General features: G+C 42.1%; 1 protein-coding gene across 2 annotated transcripts in view; it reads right to left on the reverse strand.

Moving 5' to 3' along the window:
• zfpm2a (zinc finger protein, FOG family member 2a) overlaps positions 1-15,572 on the reverse strand; it is a 117,312-nt gene that overhangs the window by 71,857 nt on the left and 29,883 nt on the right. For both annotated transcript variants that reach the window (XM_035164379.2, XM_035164378.2), the window contains exons 2-3: positions 12,001-12,159; positions 4,994-5,095 (exon numbers count right to left, since the gene is read on the reverse strand). In XM_035164379.2, coding sequence (XP_035020270.1) covers positions 4,994-5,095; positions 12,001-12,159 — 261 coding nt within the window. The remainder of the gene's footprint in view (positions 1-4,993; positions 5,096-12,000; positions 12,160-15,572) is intronic.

Raw genomic sequence — 15,572 nt, forward strand, 5'->3', positions numbered from 1 at the left:
TTCTGTCGAGACAGTACACTATCAAACCTTTCATACCGTTCCCAAGCTACATTTCCGGTGACAAAAGCTTTGCGAAAGCCTCCTGAAGGATTCATCTATATCCTAATATTTCCAATCCAATTTAACTGGAGCAGCCGGAGTGGTCTGAGCACCAGTTTACGAATCTTTGCTTTCCAAGACTCTGTGTGCTGAAGGCTTGAGGGGTTCAATCAATGGTGCTTTGATCTCGGCTGGAACCATAATTATTTAACATTGTTACAAGGATTTCTCTAATCCATCCTACCATTAAATCCCTTTTACACCCTCATCTTCCGCAGCCTAATCTGCATCTGGGTGCTCCGTTTGTCTCTCTCCCTCATTTCAGCTCGCCCCTCCTTTCTTGACGACACCCTGACTTTATAATGGACTTGGGCACCGAGTTAGAAAATGCCTTGTTTACTGAGAGCAACCTGACTGTCCTCAAATGGAATGTCGCTGCTCAAGAATTTAAAAGTTTTCCTCTGTGCTTGAGTTTTGGTCAATTCACTCTCAGTTCATTTGGGGCCAAATGTTGAAACTTAAATGCGTACATATTTAAGAATATATTATGAACTGCTGATTGCAGTTGGAGGAACTGTATTAATCAGACGCTGTAACCTTCTTTGTACGACCTTCATCTTAGTATTTTCCCGTTTTCCACTAAGTTTAGTTAGATGAACTGAGGGAATTTTAAAGTTCAGGTGACCCAAAAGGTTTAATCCCATCTGTTTATTTCGCTGATCACTTTGACTTCCAACAAAAAGGGCCCACTGTCCTTTTGCAAATATTTGCGTGTCTGTGTTTCACCATGATATAAATAGCAGCATGGGCAACCGCAAACATTTGTTGAGGCACCTGCCACACTATCGTGGCCATCTGGTCCTCCAGTTCTCCTAGCATGACATATGTGCATTAAACCCGAAACGGTTATTGTTTTTTTTTTCTTCCTTTTCTTTTTTTTTTTTGGGAGACTGGAAGAAGATGGATTGGTCACAGACCCTTCTGGGTTGGCTGGAGTCAAAAATGAGATTCAAGAGTTTTTACATCTGAGTGAAGCTGCGTTTTCAGCTTGTGCCTGTTTGATGTCTTGAAAGGGGAAGGAAGGGGGTTGATAGAAGTTGTTCAGGGTGGTGTGTGTGTGTGTGTTTCGGGGGGGCGGGTTCTTTTTGCTTGTGCTCCGTCTGTGTCTGACCGTCAGGTAGATTCTCAGATGGCCGCTCCTTCAGCTGACCCCTGCCTTGCCCTGGCTGCTGCCCAGCTGGCACCGGGAGCTGAGCAAGCCGGGCCACGCCAGCCATCAGGGAAAGCCAAGAGAGGAGATTTGTGGACAAGGTGATCATATCGCTTCACTTACCGCTCTGTCACACTCATCTCCTCCTACTGCCTCTTCTCCTTAACTGTGTGCAGTATTTTCAGCGAGTTTGCTGCAATATCTCAGATCCTAATGTCATCGTGTACGATGCCAAGGCAGCAATGCACAATTATTTATTATGTGAAGTTACAGAATAGATTTTACCCATCAAGGATGGGGGATTTAGAGTTTTAACACCTCAGCAGCCAACGGGCAGATATGGTCACATAAGCCCCTCTGCAAAGTAATGTTTTCTGTTGTGCTTTTACTCTTACAGATAGTATTGGTGGAAAGCAGCCCATGCTTTATGTGAATGATATTTGTTGACGGAGATAAAGATCGCTTGAATTCAATAAAAAAATTCAATAATAATTGTAGTTTGAAATGTTGTCTCTAATGTGCTATGCATTAGCATGTCAGTATAAGTATTAGAATGGTCGAGCTGATTTCACTGACTGAGTAATACTCTGTGACAAATAAACTAAAACATTAGCTGGGAAATCAGTGGAAGGCCCTTTTAATAATTTAATAACTGGAATTTCCACTACGGTGGATAATAAAGTTGTATTGCATTGTACTACTGATAAGACAGAAACTCTGGCTAATGCTGCTACAAATAAATATATTACACGCACAATATATTCATCTGTGCATGCTGCAGATAAATAGGTTGACTGCCCCTTTAATAACGCTTTATTTTTGCAAAGATAATTTCCCACTGGGGCTGACGGTAAAGTTCTATTGTATTGTCCTGTAGTGAGAGATAGTTGTAAAGCCTTGATGAGCCTGAAGCCCTGAATAAAACCACTGTTGATAAATACCTCCCATGCAGAATTGTCGTCATTTGTACATGTTGCATTACAATGAATTCTTTCTGAACAGTGCAGCGTCCATCAGGTATATCTTAAATCTAATCAGCCTAACATCATCATATTAGTGGTGGTAAAATACTTCATGGACAATATCAGCTTGTTATCTTGTTTCAACGGTCAACTAGCTGAGATCGTAGATAGACTAATGCATGAATAAATATCGCACCAAACTAAATTCTGTTTAACAGAATAGAAGAAATGGCAACGATCGTAATAACAGGGCTCTTAGCAAACCCTGGAATTCCATGACTTTCATGAGGGGGTGTGGTTTACATGAGCAAGCATTGAGATAAGGCTGAGAACAAGTTCATTAGCAGAGTTAGCTAGCTAACACACGCCATTCCCAATTAGCCTAGAGGAGAGCGAGTGTGAGAGAATGAGAGACTCGTATCATCGCTGCTCCATGAAAATGAATAGACACGCTATCTCCCAAATCAGCGGCTGATTGCGGAACATCCGTGACGAGAAATGAGCACGAGACAGAAGATCAGTGTGCAGATTTGCTTAAGGACATAGTCGCGGAGACGAGCGGAGAGAAAGGGAAACTCACTGGGTGTTCCACATCAGAGACCCGGCGCTCTGAACAACAGAGAAGAGCCAGCTATCAGATTAATAGTGAGTCATTCAGTGCGGTTCTCTGCTGTTCCACAGAGAAAGACAATCACAGAACAGGGGGCAATCGCGGACAGCACTTGACATGAGCTACTAAAGTGGAGATGAAATGCAGGGACAAAAAAAAGTTCAATTACAGGATGTAGATTGTAAAGGCTTTTGTTGTTACTCAGCAAAAGGGAAACGGTATGGAGGTGCTTCAATAGAATCACCAAAGCAGGTGGGCATGTTCCGAGTTAGCCCACCTCATTAAAAGGCTTCACTCTCTTTTTATGTTAACGGCCATTACACATCCTATTCAGATGCACACACGCGCAGTGATTAAAAATTATCTGTTGGTGATCATAATCACACCTGCTTAAACTTAAGCCAAAGAATAACAAAGAACTTTTGAATGCCGAACTATCAGAACATTTACAAAGAGATTAAAGGGTAGACAGTCTCTAACTAAATAAATTTGCTTTTAATCGCTTTGAACAGGAAGTCATGTCATTTCCAGCGTCCCTATCTGATTGTCTGATTCCGCTCTTTATTCAAATTATAACATGCCCATCTGACTTTTGCAGCACAATGGGAAAAATTAAAAAGGGAAATGACCTTTCGTGGCAGCCATGATGGGAGAGTGAATGGCATTATTATGCGCCAAGATTAATTTCTGCCCACTCTATGCTGCCCATTGAGAAAACAGAAGAGAGGCACGAATGCCTCAGTGTAAGTCACTCACTAATTGGTTGGTATATCATAGCGATGTCGAGAAACATACATAAGAGGTAACAAGTTGATTAGGAACATGTTTTTCTATGATAATCCTGACTGCAGAGATCAAGCCTGTGCACATCCACCACACAGCATATCAAAGCCCGTCTCTTAAAGTTGGATGCAGCCATGTGTTGAGTGCCATTTTTCTGTTTCTGATGCAACAGACTTGAGGACAGAGTGCTGAAGTCCTCCGATTGGATGTCACTTGATAACTTGGAAGGCTGTGGTTTAGTAAAAACATGAAAATGGACATCATGTCTCACACCGCCTCCTCTGCAGTTCAGCCGTCCTCACCGCGTGCAAGAGACACTTCACTCCCAGGAAATCCAAGTCTCCCTCCTCTCTCTGCCTCCGCTGCCTGTCCAGCAGCGAGTTCCTGAGCCTCTAATTCTCATTCTGATGGCTAAGTAGAAGAGGGACGTATAATTACAGTCAGTAATACATCTACTCATGCTACATCCATCCCTTCTTTTCAAAGGAGTATTTTTAAGCTCAGCATTTTCTTGCCCAAAAGGGGCCTTTTCCCGCATGTGATGCCTTCTTTTTGTCACGGCCCCCATAGTTCTGAGCTGACCCCCTCAGCCCTGTCTCCTGACTGATCACAGTGATGGTTTATTACTGTCGTCCCAGCGCTCTTATCTTTAGCCAGCAATGCTCATTTCCTTCCCCAGATTTAAATGCAAATGTGAAATTTAATGATAAATGCATTATCTGATAGGTGCGATAACACTGATTCACTGTCAGTATAAAATACACACCCCGGGGGGCTTCAAGCTAGCGAGCATAACTTGCCCAAATCCACTTTTTTCTCCCTTTTTCTCTCTCTCTCTTCCTCTTTCTCATCTCTTCTTTTTCTCCTTTTTTTCTTTTTACAAATGCATATACCTGCAACAAATTCTCGAGGTCATTTTATGCATTAAAAATGACTCATATTTTGTGTGGTCAGCAGTGCGGGTGCTGGCTGTTGCTGAGCAGTAATTGCTGAGCACCATTCTTGTTCAATGTATTATCCATCACTCTGATGAAGTTGCGTTTAGTAAGAGACCAAAACAAGATGAAAAAAAAACAGCAGTGTCTGTATTACATTATTGGATTCTTTAAAAAAAGAAACCTGCTTCTTTGATCCAGCAGATATTTGTAATATGGTGCTGTTAATGGAATAGTGGGTATGTATAATTTTAAGTAGCATGCTATATGGCATGTAGACATCTGACTCATTTGTCCTCAAGACTTAGAAATCTCCTGTTGCTCATTTTGTATATGCAAAGCCAAAATCAATATCTTACCTCCCACTATGCAACATGCATTACAGTTAAGTTACAGTAACTTTGCCTGGTGGCCCCTGGAGGCTGTCTAGGAAAGTGACAAGACTTGTCCTTACTTGGACCATCCCATTCGTCCGGGCCCACTGCAGCATGTCGGGTCTTCTCGCCCTGTGTCTCCATCTCCGACTCGCCTGCTTCTCGGTTGCCATCTTCCTCTCCTGCAAAAGACAGAAAATAAAATAAAGTTCCGTCAAGCACAGATGACACAAAGTGAACCGCACTCAAGCTAAATTAAATGTTTGAGAAACCTAATTTAATTAACCACAGCAATGTGCTGAGTCTGATGGACTTTGGATATTATCCCAGCAGAAATCGTATAGTTTTACAGCTCTTTCCTGTAATATTAGAGTGTGCCATAATCAGACGTTGTGTGGCTATTGTGAATGTGTGTGTGTGCTTTGTGTGAATATGTAGTTCTATTTGTGTATGTTTGCTGTGAGCTCACCAGGCCCAGCTGCACACTTTTATGTGAGACAAGCTCCTGTGAGTGCTTGCAGGAACAGGAGGAAGCCCCATGGAACAGGAAGGAAAGCAATGTGTGGGAGAGAGGTGGCTATTTATTACCTTTTGATCTATTGTGGAGCGAGCTAGAGTGTGTGTTATAGGATGTAGGGCTGATTTACAGTCTCGGGGCTCACACAGACCGGGCTAAGGGATATTTGGGTATCTCTCTCCTGGATGTAAGTGTGTAAAGACCTTACTTAACACGCTCCGCCTCTTAGTGTGCAGCCGTATCACTGACAGCAGAGCCTGTTGAGCATTCTTAGATGCACTTAATGGAAAGAAATTATAATTAAAAATGTTTTAGCAAGTCTACAGTAAGCACAGTATGTACTCAAAGTTTACAAGCACATAAATCAGTGCTTCGTAGGTGTCCCTAGCGTGGTGCTCTAAATAAATCCGTTGTGGCCGACACAGTGGTTGAGCGGAGTGTCTCTCCGAGCTCGGACAAACCTGCTCGGGGGGGATGTGGTGGTAGTTTGTGGAGGAACATTTCTTTCACTTTTGTCGCCATATCATTTTCAGCCCTTTGATGTTTTAAACCCAATCGTGAACTTTCAAGGACAGGCCTGGATTACCACAATGGATTACTACACTTCATACACTACAAAAGTGCTGGAAATGTGCAGTTATAATATTTAGAGATTTAAAGAAGACAATGTAATTTTAAGATGTGGTTTAGATGGGACTTATTTAAAAAGACATCAGACCTAAGACACACATACATGCTGTTGTCACACGGTTGTTTACCACATCTGAGAGTGATAGCATTTCGGGAATATTAGGTCATCACATTTCCAGTGACAACTGTCAGTGGTACACTCCTGCATCCTCTGTCCTCAGGTTAATCTCCAGATCAAGCACACACACACTTTGCTCGTTTAGCTTTTTTTATTTTTTATTTTTTTGTCAGGGCTCACTTCAAAGAAAGCAGAAAAATGTTGCCAACAGGATGTCAGCTTTCTGCCTCGCTCTAAAAGAAGAGGTGTGTACGAAGAAAAAAAGTGATACTGCAAGGGAAGTCTGCAGAAATGTCCTACTTACAGTACATGAGGTCACTATGACCCAGTTTTGCTTATGCAAGTGTCTGCTTGGGCTGGCGATTTCTCCCCCAACTCCTCCTCTCTCCCAGTATATTATCAGGCAGCCCACTCAACTAAATTCCCCCACTATTTATTGCTGGGCCTGGAGAACCTCTTTAGCATACTAGGCTCGTATTATGACGAGGATAACAAAGGCGTATATCAACAGTTCCTTCCAATGGAGCGGAGTTTAAAAAAAGCTGGCAAGATAACATTAAAGGCACTACCTTGATCTCAGGCGAACATGTTAAGCCCTGTAACGAAACGTATTGGAAGTGTTTAATTACAGCCCGGGAAATGAAGCTACAAGATGATTCCTTAATTAAGCAGTGATTAAGGATTTTCTGCCGTCTATCTAACACAGTTTGCAATGCATTTTAAATACAATCGCCCCGGCAACCTCACAAGGGAACAATGTCACAGGGCTTTGATGAAGTTTCCTGCACAAATGTCACAAGGAAAAAGCAGGGCAGAGGAAGAAGTGCTGGAGCAGCACTTGTTTGCTTACAGTACAGTTTGATAAAACCCAGAATACAAAGAATATGGAGACCTATTATTATGTTTTCATATGAATTTTCACCTTTCTGATTTAAAAATAAATTGATCTAAGTGCTACATTTCACACTCACACGTCTACTATAGGAAATAGAGACTTTTTTATCGTTTGAATTGAAACCCTCTGCAGTCTTATCAAGGGAGACAGATTGTCAGTGATCATCATCCACATTATCGCCTAGATCATAATTTACATCTGGCTGAGATTCCTTTTCCTCCGCAATCAAACGGAGATACTTAAGGTTGAGCGAGGGAAGGCTGAGGAGAACAGAAGGGACGGGGAGGGCTGGGGAGGCGAGGTGGCCTGCTGGGTGCAAGGTTGGCGGGCATGCAAGAGGAGCCAGTGAGCTGTTAAAATCAGCCCTATCGCTGCTCTATCAAAGGACAGCTCTCTAGCCAAATCGCAGTCGCACGCAGCGTGCCACACATTCAGGTCAATAAGCTTATAGGCGATTTACACAAACAGTTCCTCGAGCAAGGTAGCAACAATGTCATATTGGCTTTTTCTCTCCCTTTTAGCATTGTATCTGCCAAAGAAGCCCTTGAAAATGTCAATCTCTGGCATGTGACTTTAAGGAGCCCTGAGAGCTCTAATCCTGACCACTGAGTCTAGAGACAGGTCGCGCTTTCTGCAAAATAGAGTATAAGTGGTTTTAAATCTTCGTATGGGATTGCACAGTTCTATGTGTTACTGAGTTCTAGACTCAATGACTTGAACCCACTGCCACTTTCCGAAACCCATCACAATCTTGCTACTGTTGGAGCTCAGAATGTAATTTTATGTGGAGGGGGGGGTGGTCCCCCCAGCAGTGGTAGTGTTAGTCAGTTGATATTGCATATTTGGTTGTTGATGCAGATTATGCTGCAACAGATAAAGTCAATTCCAGGAAGCAACCTTTTTCACCAAAGTCAAGCATAGCTGTGAGACTTCTCTGCTATCTGAAAAATAGGTTTGAATTGCATGCAATTTGTGGCAGGCAGAGCACTCCAATGGAGGGAGGCTATTAGTGAAATGCTTTGCCACTGTCTCTTTAAATGCCAATAAATTCCCATCATTACAGAATCTGGCAGTTTTCCTCCCTGTCTGCAGCCTGGGTCTTTATCTCGCTCTGCCTCAGTCTCTGAGCATGTAGATCTGGCCCAGTTAGATTGTCATACTTAACAAACATTAATGATTAATTTCCTCCACTGAGTCAAATGGGGCTAAAGGGATGACTCGATTCATCTTATCGCACCACAAATTAGCATTTCCCCATATTCTCCAGCATCAACTGTGCATTAAAATTCCACATTTACCATTCTGGGCACTGGCAGCAGTGGCAAAAGAGCCAAGGAGATCTTCCTCCTCTGTTGCTGGAGATTCTGATTACTTCTGTGTTACACAAAGAGTGGCATAATTAATTCTGCACTTTCTGTTTGTTACTGTAAGGCTCTGACTGCTGTGGTTCAAATTACCCACTGAGAGGTTATTTGAAGGGTCAAGGTGGGTTTGTTCGTCGCAATGTTGACTGTGGAGTCCTGAGCTTTCACTTGTCCCTTCTGCTGTGATAAAATGTTTGTCACTACACTGTAGCTCCGTAATTTAACATGAGCGGTGCAGAAGAGTGCACATTTTTACATTTAGCTGCCCTTGATGTATCCTGACACTCACCCAATAAACACTCGCTATAGCAGCAAAATCAAGCAGTTTGAGCTGAAAATGTTCATGTTATCTAACTCAACAAAAAGATGTTTTACATCTAGGAAATGACACACATGAAATGACATGTAAATTTACTGTCAGAGCTAACTAAGGAAGTCATTTGTCATCAGACAACACTTGGAACGCAGAGAGGGAACAGCTTGTGGCAACACCCTGTGCTGAACTTCACAGATAGCCAACAATAAAAGAGGGGGTAAAACTGCAAGGTGGAATTTCACAATTTCAGTAAAAAAAAAAAGATGCCACACATAGTATATAAACCCAGTGTATATTTCCAACAATTATGGAGTCAGGTGTGTATAAATCTTTGCTGTGGAATGTGGGCTCTTCACAAGCAGAGCCCCATAAATGCGAGAGTGACTGAGCAGGAGGTTTTTAGTTGTTGTTTGAGGTAAGACTCTGTTTTAATCACAAAGGAAAGTCAAGGTTATTTCTTATGATATGAGTCTTTTTTTCCTCACAATGCTCTTGCTATGTCGGCAGACCCCCTCTGAGTGTAGGTGTATTGAATCTGTGTTCCTTCTCTGTTCAGCCAAGCTGCTTCATTTCACCCCCATATGGTGTTTCAGAGGCATTATGCTGAGTGTCCCTGACAAAGGACTCCTCATACATTTAATGGTAGATTAGTGCCACAATTCTAATTGTAATAGTTTAGGTCTGCGCTATTTGGTGTTGGCTATTATGGATAATATTGACCAGTGGTTCTCACACTTCAGAAGCTCTCTAAGGCATCACAAAATAAATCTGAAGGTTGGTGTTGGAAGAAATTCAAAAGTAGTAAAACCAAAGCAGGAAAATATTTTGATATCATCAAATTGCCAAATAAGTCTTGCTTAGCAATAGTAAAAGCACTAATCATGCAGAACGGACTCTTTCAGTGTTCCACTGTATTCTTCTAATAATTATATTATTATTACGTGAGATTCTGTGAGATTGCCTAGAGCATCTTTTGCTAATTGTAAGCTACCAGGCTCCTCTATGTGATGGCACTTCACAAACCACATCCATGTGAGAACACTCAAAACCAACGAGAGCCGTGACACCATTAACTGAACAGGTTATAGAGCCAAACATCACCCAGTTTAAAGGTTCCCAAGCCCGAGACCAAGATGGGACATCAAGGTGCTCCATGCACTTATCTGGGGAGTCCCTTTTCTGCAAGGGTAAGGCAAATGACTGAGTCTTTGGTGGCATTCAACTTCTTGACCTTTGCGCCTTTAAGCGGCTTTACTACTTCACCGCACTCTGATCAAAGTTAATAAGTGCTTCATATGTTAATGAAAATTGGTACTCCTCTTTGTGTTCCTACAGCTTTTTAATACCTATTATAGACTGAAACTTTTAATGGAGGTTTTAGGTCCCCCTGACAAGCCCATTTCAGAGAGTGACTACACAGATACAAGGCTAAGCTAAGACCAGAGAGTCACTGCTCAGTGGAGGAACCTTACACGGGAGACCGTATTCTCCGGGAAGCAGCCGAAGATAAAGGCCATGGGATGAGTGGCTGCTTTAAAATCCACGTTCAAGTCCGCACAGGGCTAATTACAGCACGCCATCACATTTGAGAGGGTTTAGTTAATCAAGGGGCTCTCTTTTTCCTCCTATAGTCGAGGAATAACACACTTAAACCATTTAATGCCGCCAGGATTGCGTCCTGTTTAATTCACGGCAGTTTCACAGAAGTGGGGTAAATTTAAGCCACTCCGACATTGGTTTTAAATAGATCTAATTGAGCAAGGGATCATGGGGAAAATGACTACACCTGATGATTGCGCACAACGTGGCATGAGGAAAAGGGACATTTGGATTGTACATCATTCGGGTCTTAGGAGGCAATAGGAGACTTAGCTACTGTAAGCTTAGATAGCAGAGTCATAATAAAAATCTGACTTGGCTGGTGTATGAAAAAGAACAGATTACTAGTGTCCCATAAAAGTAGTATTTGACATTCGGGATTACTATTTAGTGTTGACTTTATTCATAAACACGGGGAACAGACAGGAGATTTGAGGCCCAGTTCCTCACATGGTTTTATCCAAAACAATGGGAATTTTTCGAACGACTCTGACAAGGCTCTTTGAAAATTTCCAGAAGTTGTACTTTTTTTTTCTCCTTGCTGTAACCACCAATATGTACTGTGCCCCCTATTTCATAGCTACTGGGTTATTACAAGACCATACATTGTACTTTGAAGTTTGAGTAAGGACACATTACGAAGGAGACAAAGGGTAGAGCAAACGAGGCGTCGCTGGTAATTGCAATTTCCGAACAATTGTGCCGTTCAACTTTCTCCAGAGAACAAAAGGAAAACATTATTGATACGATTACTGGGGCATAGCCCACCTGAAACATGAAAGATTTTTTTTTTTCCCTCAATAATGTAATCCCACGAGGCACATCAGTTTAGAAGTGTGAAGAAATAATTCTAAACAAATTTCCCTTTGAAAGGAGAAAGAAGAGGCAGACATTCAAAGCATAGGTTCTTCATTAAAAAGTCAAATTTATGGCATCCGCGAGCCTGTAAGAGTGGGGACACCTGGGGTAGCGAAAGCCACGCAACCGGGGGGTAGGAGGAGAGGGGGACTTAGGGGAAGGGGAGGAGGGACAAGTCTGTCATCTTCACACTGTAACCTGGAGCAGGCCACAAATTAGCTCCTGTGATGGCAAGGTGTGACCGAAATGAAACAAACATACAAAGAAGCAATCTAATTGAATTGGAGTTCAAAGAGGACTCGGGCGCATTTGGCTGTGCTTTATAGTGCTGGACCTCCGAGCAGTAGCAGGTGCTGCTGAGTGTTCACAGAGCTTCAGCGCTGGCTCAAAGGGAAGTGCTACGCTCTCCAGTGCATTGGTGTACCGTAGCACACCTTCACAGCACTATCACAGAGGGAGAGCCGGTGTCGCCGATGCCATCTCCCACTTTCAGATCAAACCACTGCTCTTGAGTGGATTGCTGGGATCAAATATCAAAATGGATAGTTTCAACTCAAGGCGGTGATGCGGGAGGAATTCTCATACGGACACAAGTTCTGCCAGGTCTGATTTGAGCATGTTGACGAATTTTATTAGACGCCATTGGCAGGAGTAAAACTTATTTTTGATGCCTGGCACGAGGGTTGCTCAACATATTGTCTCATATTAGACATTAAAAAGAAAACCACACACTGTTTGCGGAGAACGGTTTCTGGAATTATGGAGTGTGGAATAAGTACGTGATCGTCACCTTTGTTGCAGAAGTACTCCATATCTTCGCAGCTCATGTTCTCAGTCTCGAACTCGCCGGTGAAGTTCTCCTCCGCCGAGAACTCGTCTTTGGCCAAGAGCTCATTCTCTTCAGAGACGCACTCCTCCTCCTCCTCCTCCAGGCCATCCTCTAGAGGACCTGAGGGAACACACGCACACAAACACACATACACACACAGACACAGACACACACATGCATACACACATAAGGGAGATGTTCAGCAGTTTCATCACATCCTTTAGGCTTTCATTAAAAAAAGAACTTCTGCCTCTCTTTGTTTCTTTTGTTGCGATACTGCAAAGTAATTCAAAGCGCAGCACTGCACTGTATTCTATGTATTCTATGTTCAGACATCCAGTATAGACAAATACAAAGCCATGTCAATAAAGAATATTATTTTACCTTAATATTTCATTCCAATTTTATTTTCATTCCATTACAGCATATTGAAAAAGCCCTTTGAGACTGTGTGCTCTCTGAAAAACAAGCTGACATGCAGCCAAGGTGAGCTGTGATGTTAATCCTGCTACCTGCAAAACAAAACCTCACACAGATGGAGGGAAGGAGGAAAAAAAAAAAAAGTTCCTTTCCAGACTTTTCATACAGGCATCAGCATGGGAGGAGGAAAGAAAAATACTTTTATTAATTTGTTAGCCTTATCACAGGGTACAATGTTGATTTTCCATTTACATTCCATGCCTCCGGGTAATACACCAGTGCAATCTTAAAGGAGACACTTTTCCGTGTGATTAATTTTTCCCCTCTCTGTGCAATATTATTTCTTTAAATCTAAATGATTTCGGAGTTTTGCTTGTAGCTGTACATCTCTTTTGGTATTTGCATATTACCATTTTGCTTCAATCAAGGGCGTTGATGGAATTACTGTACTGCTACCTGAATTGTATTAGCTGTGAAAAACATCTCACCCGGCATTTGAATGTTATTAAGATAATGTGCATCTTGCACACCTCTCCTTCCCACAAAACACGTCTACAATGTCAGCACATGAATTACCATCGCAAAGAAGCGACGGAACACTTCCAGTTTAAGGTTAGTTTATATTTGAAATAACTCACTCCAAGCAAAAACAAAAAAATGTTTTTATGTGTCCATAAAAGTCACAAAGCTTGTCCTCCAAGTATTATGAGCCGTGATTAAACTGAATAATCATATCAAAAGTGCTGCCACTGCTGCCTGCTAGATGTGGATGCTGTCTCCGTCTCTGCCTGTCACACATGAGCTATGTTGCTGCCTCCTGTGCATCATCCTGGAGCTCAAACAGAGTGCACTGATATCCTCTCGACACCTTTCAGCATGTTTGTTCTATTGTAGAGGGTGTGAGCCCCTCAGCTTTAATAAAGCAATAATTTCAGTTCACAAAATGGGGCTGGTGTGCCTCTCCTGTTTCTCTTTCTTCCCACACCGAGCCCCATAAAAGACCCCCCTGATGTCCACAAACTGCCTGCTCTTTTCATTAGTCTTATAAATTACTCCTTTGTAGAAGCCTACATCTGCAGGAGCCCCGGACATGAAAAGAATTAGCACACAGATCTCTAATAGACACTGTGGAGCCACAGTGCTGCTTTTAAATTAGGATACAGTTTTATGATCTTATCTGATGCCTTCTGCTGATTCGCTGAGGAGTGAAGTGAAGCGTGAAGTGACTCGATGAGTCTACCATCGCTTAAGATGATACCGGGAGATAAATATCGCAGTATCAAGGGGAGATTGTATGACTGCCGTTAAAAGCTCCTGCCAAGCCAATTGAAGACAGTGTGAAAGAAAGCGGGGAAATACATTTCTATACGCACGCTCTGTACACATTCCATTACACAGCTGAATAAGAACTGTGTGTACAACTAAACGATTCTTCCTCTGTTGCCGGCAAATACAGCAGCGCCATTGCACCATAGAAAATAGACCTACAGTGTTGTGTGATAATAAGGGTAAAGGGAGATTAAAGATAAACTTCATGGTCAATAAGACACAAAGATTAGGGAGATAAGATGAGATAGAGCTGAGGTTTAATAGACTCAGAATAAGGGCATCTCACTTCCCCACTCCAACAGATAGTAACTAAATGGAGCATTTTCAAACTGATAGAGATACTGGAGGCCTTGCTGAATATGGAAAAATGAAATGCTCCACCCAGTTGGAGACATTAAAGGGGGTCCGATGGCTACTTCTTGGGGAACCGCATAGATTACCAAAGTTTGTTCGCATTCTCACGTGTTTAGTTTATTATACAGTATTCATTGCATGGAGAGACCTGAAATTATTTCAGAGACAGCAATGATAAGAATAATGACTTTCTAAACGACCAGCACCACACTCCTAACTCATTTTCTGATAGTGGCGTTCCTGCTATATTTAGTTGTGTACTGTTTAAAATCCTGTCACATTCACTGTGTGACCCGCGCTTGTTGGTGCATTTCTATAGGGTCTGCTGACGAATTGGGCCAGAGGAATGTCTGCCGCTTCACCCTCTTATCAGGCCTCCTCCGGAGTTTAGATGGCCAATGGCACGGCAGGGAGAGCGTCCGCATTGCACTTCACCACGGAGCAGCCCACTCTTAATAGGCGCGCTCGTCACAACAGACGCACAAATTTGTAAAACCAAGGAATTTTGAATGGGAGGTGACAGCACAGCATAAACACTGTTTTTTGGAAAGCCACAAATCCCCTGGGAATCTGTGGGGCGTTTTTTTTCTTCTCGTTTTCAACCAACTGCATCTGTTTGGTTCCGTCAGTGTAATCAGAGAAGACTGCTCTGCTCCGAGTGGGCGTCTCAAACTTCCACAGTGTTTACAGAAGAAAAAAAGACGCCACCATCTTCTAATGATTTTTCTGTTTTTTAAATGTTGTTATATTATGATTTGAATATAACCCCTGTCGAGTACAAAACAATTTTGTCTTGTATTGAGGTGAAAATTATGGGCCATGATTTTTAATTGACTGATTTAATTTATCAAGCAAACAATGCAGTCAATTGCTCCAGCCTCTCACATGCCACTATTTTGTACTTTTGTATATCTTTTATAATTTAAAACTGAACTCCTTTGGGTTTTGCTCAGACAAAACATGCAGAGACCATGTGTCCTCAGGTTTGAACGGAGTGTTCACACCCTGGAGGCAGGGTTACAAGATAAATAAGGGTGCACCAATAAAATGAGATATAAACATTAATAATGATAATAAGTACATCAAAACAAATATAACACACAATTATGTTTCATCTTTGATTTCTGCCGTTTCTCTGGTGAAATCCTGGATACTTTTACATATTCCAGCCTCTAAAAGACCTTGAGATGAAACAATCCCTCTTTGATTTAATTGCTCATTTTCTTCATTAAAGCATTAACCTGTGATGAGGGTTCACAAGGACACTTCACTTCACTTCTCTGAGGTCACAAGCCAAAACGGTTTGAACTTGACTAAATAATAAATCAGTTAACCATGAAAAATAATCATTAGATTATAAGAGAATAGTTGCACCTATAATAACTATCTGTAACCTTGAGCCCAGCAGCTGTTCTGTTCAGTCGCGTGCT

Source organism: Hippoglossus stenolepis, chromosome 8 (genome assembly GCF_022539355.2).
Source record: "Hippoglossus stenolepis isolate QCI-W04-F060 chromosome 8, HSTE1.2, whole genome shotgun sequence".
In the NCBI taxonomy this organism is placed as follows: Eukaryota; Metazoa; Chordata; class Actinopteri; order Pleuronectiformes; family Pleuronectidae; genus Hippoglossus; species Hippoglossus stenolepis.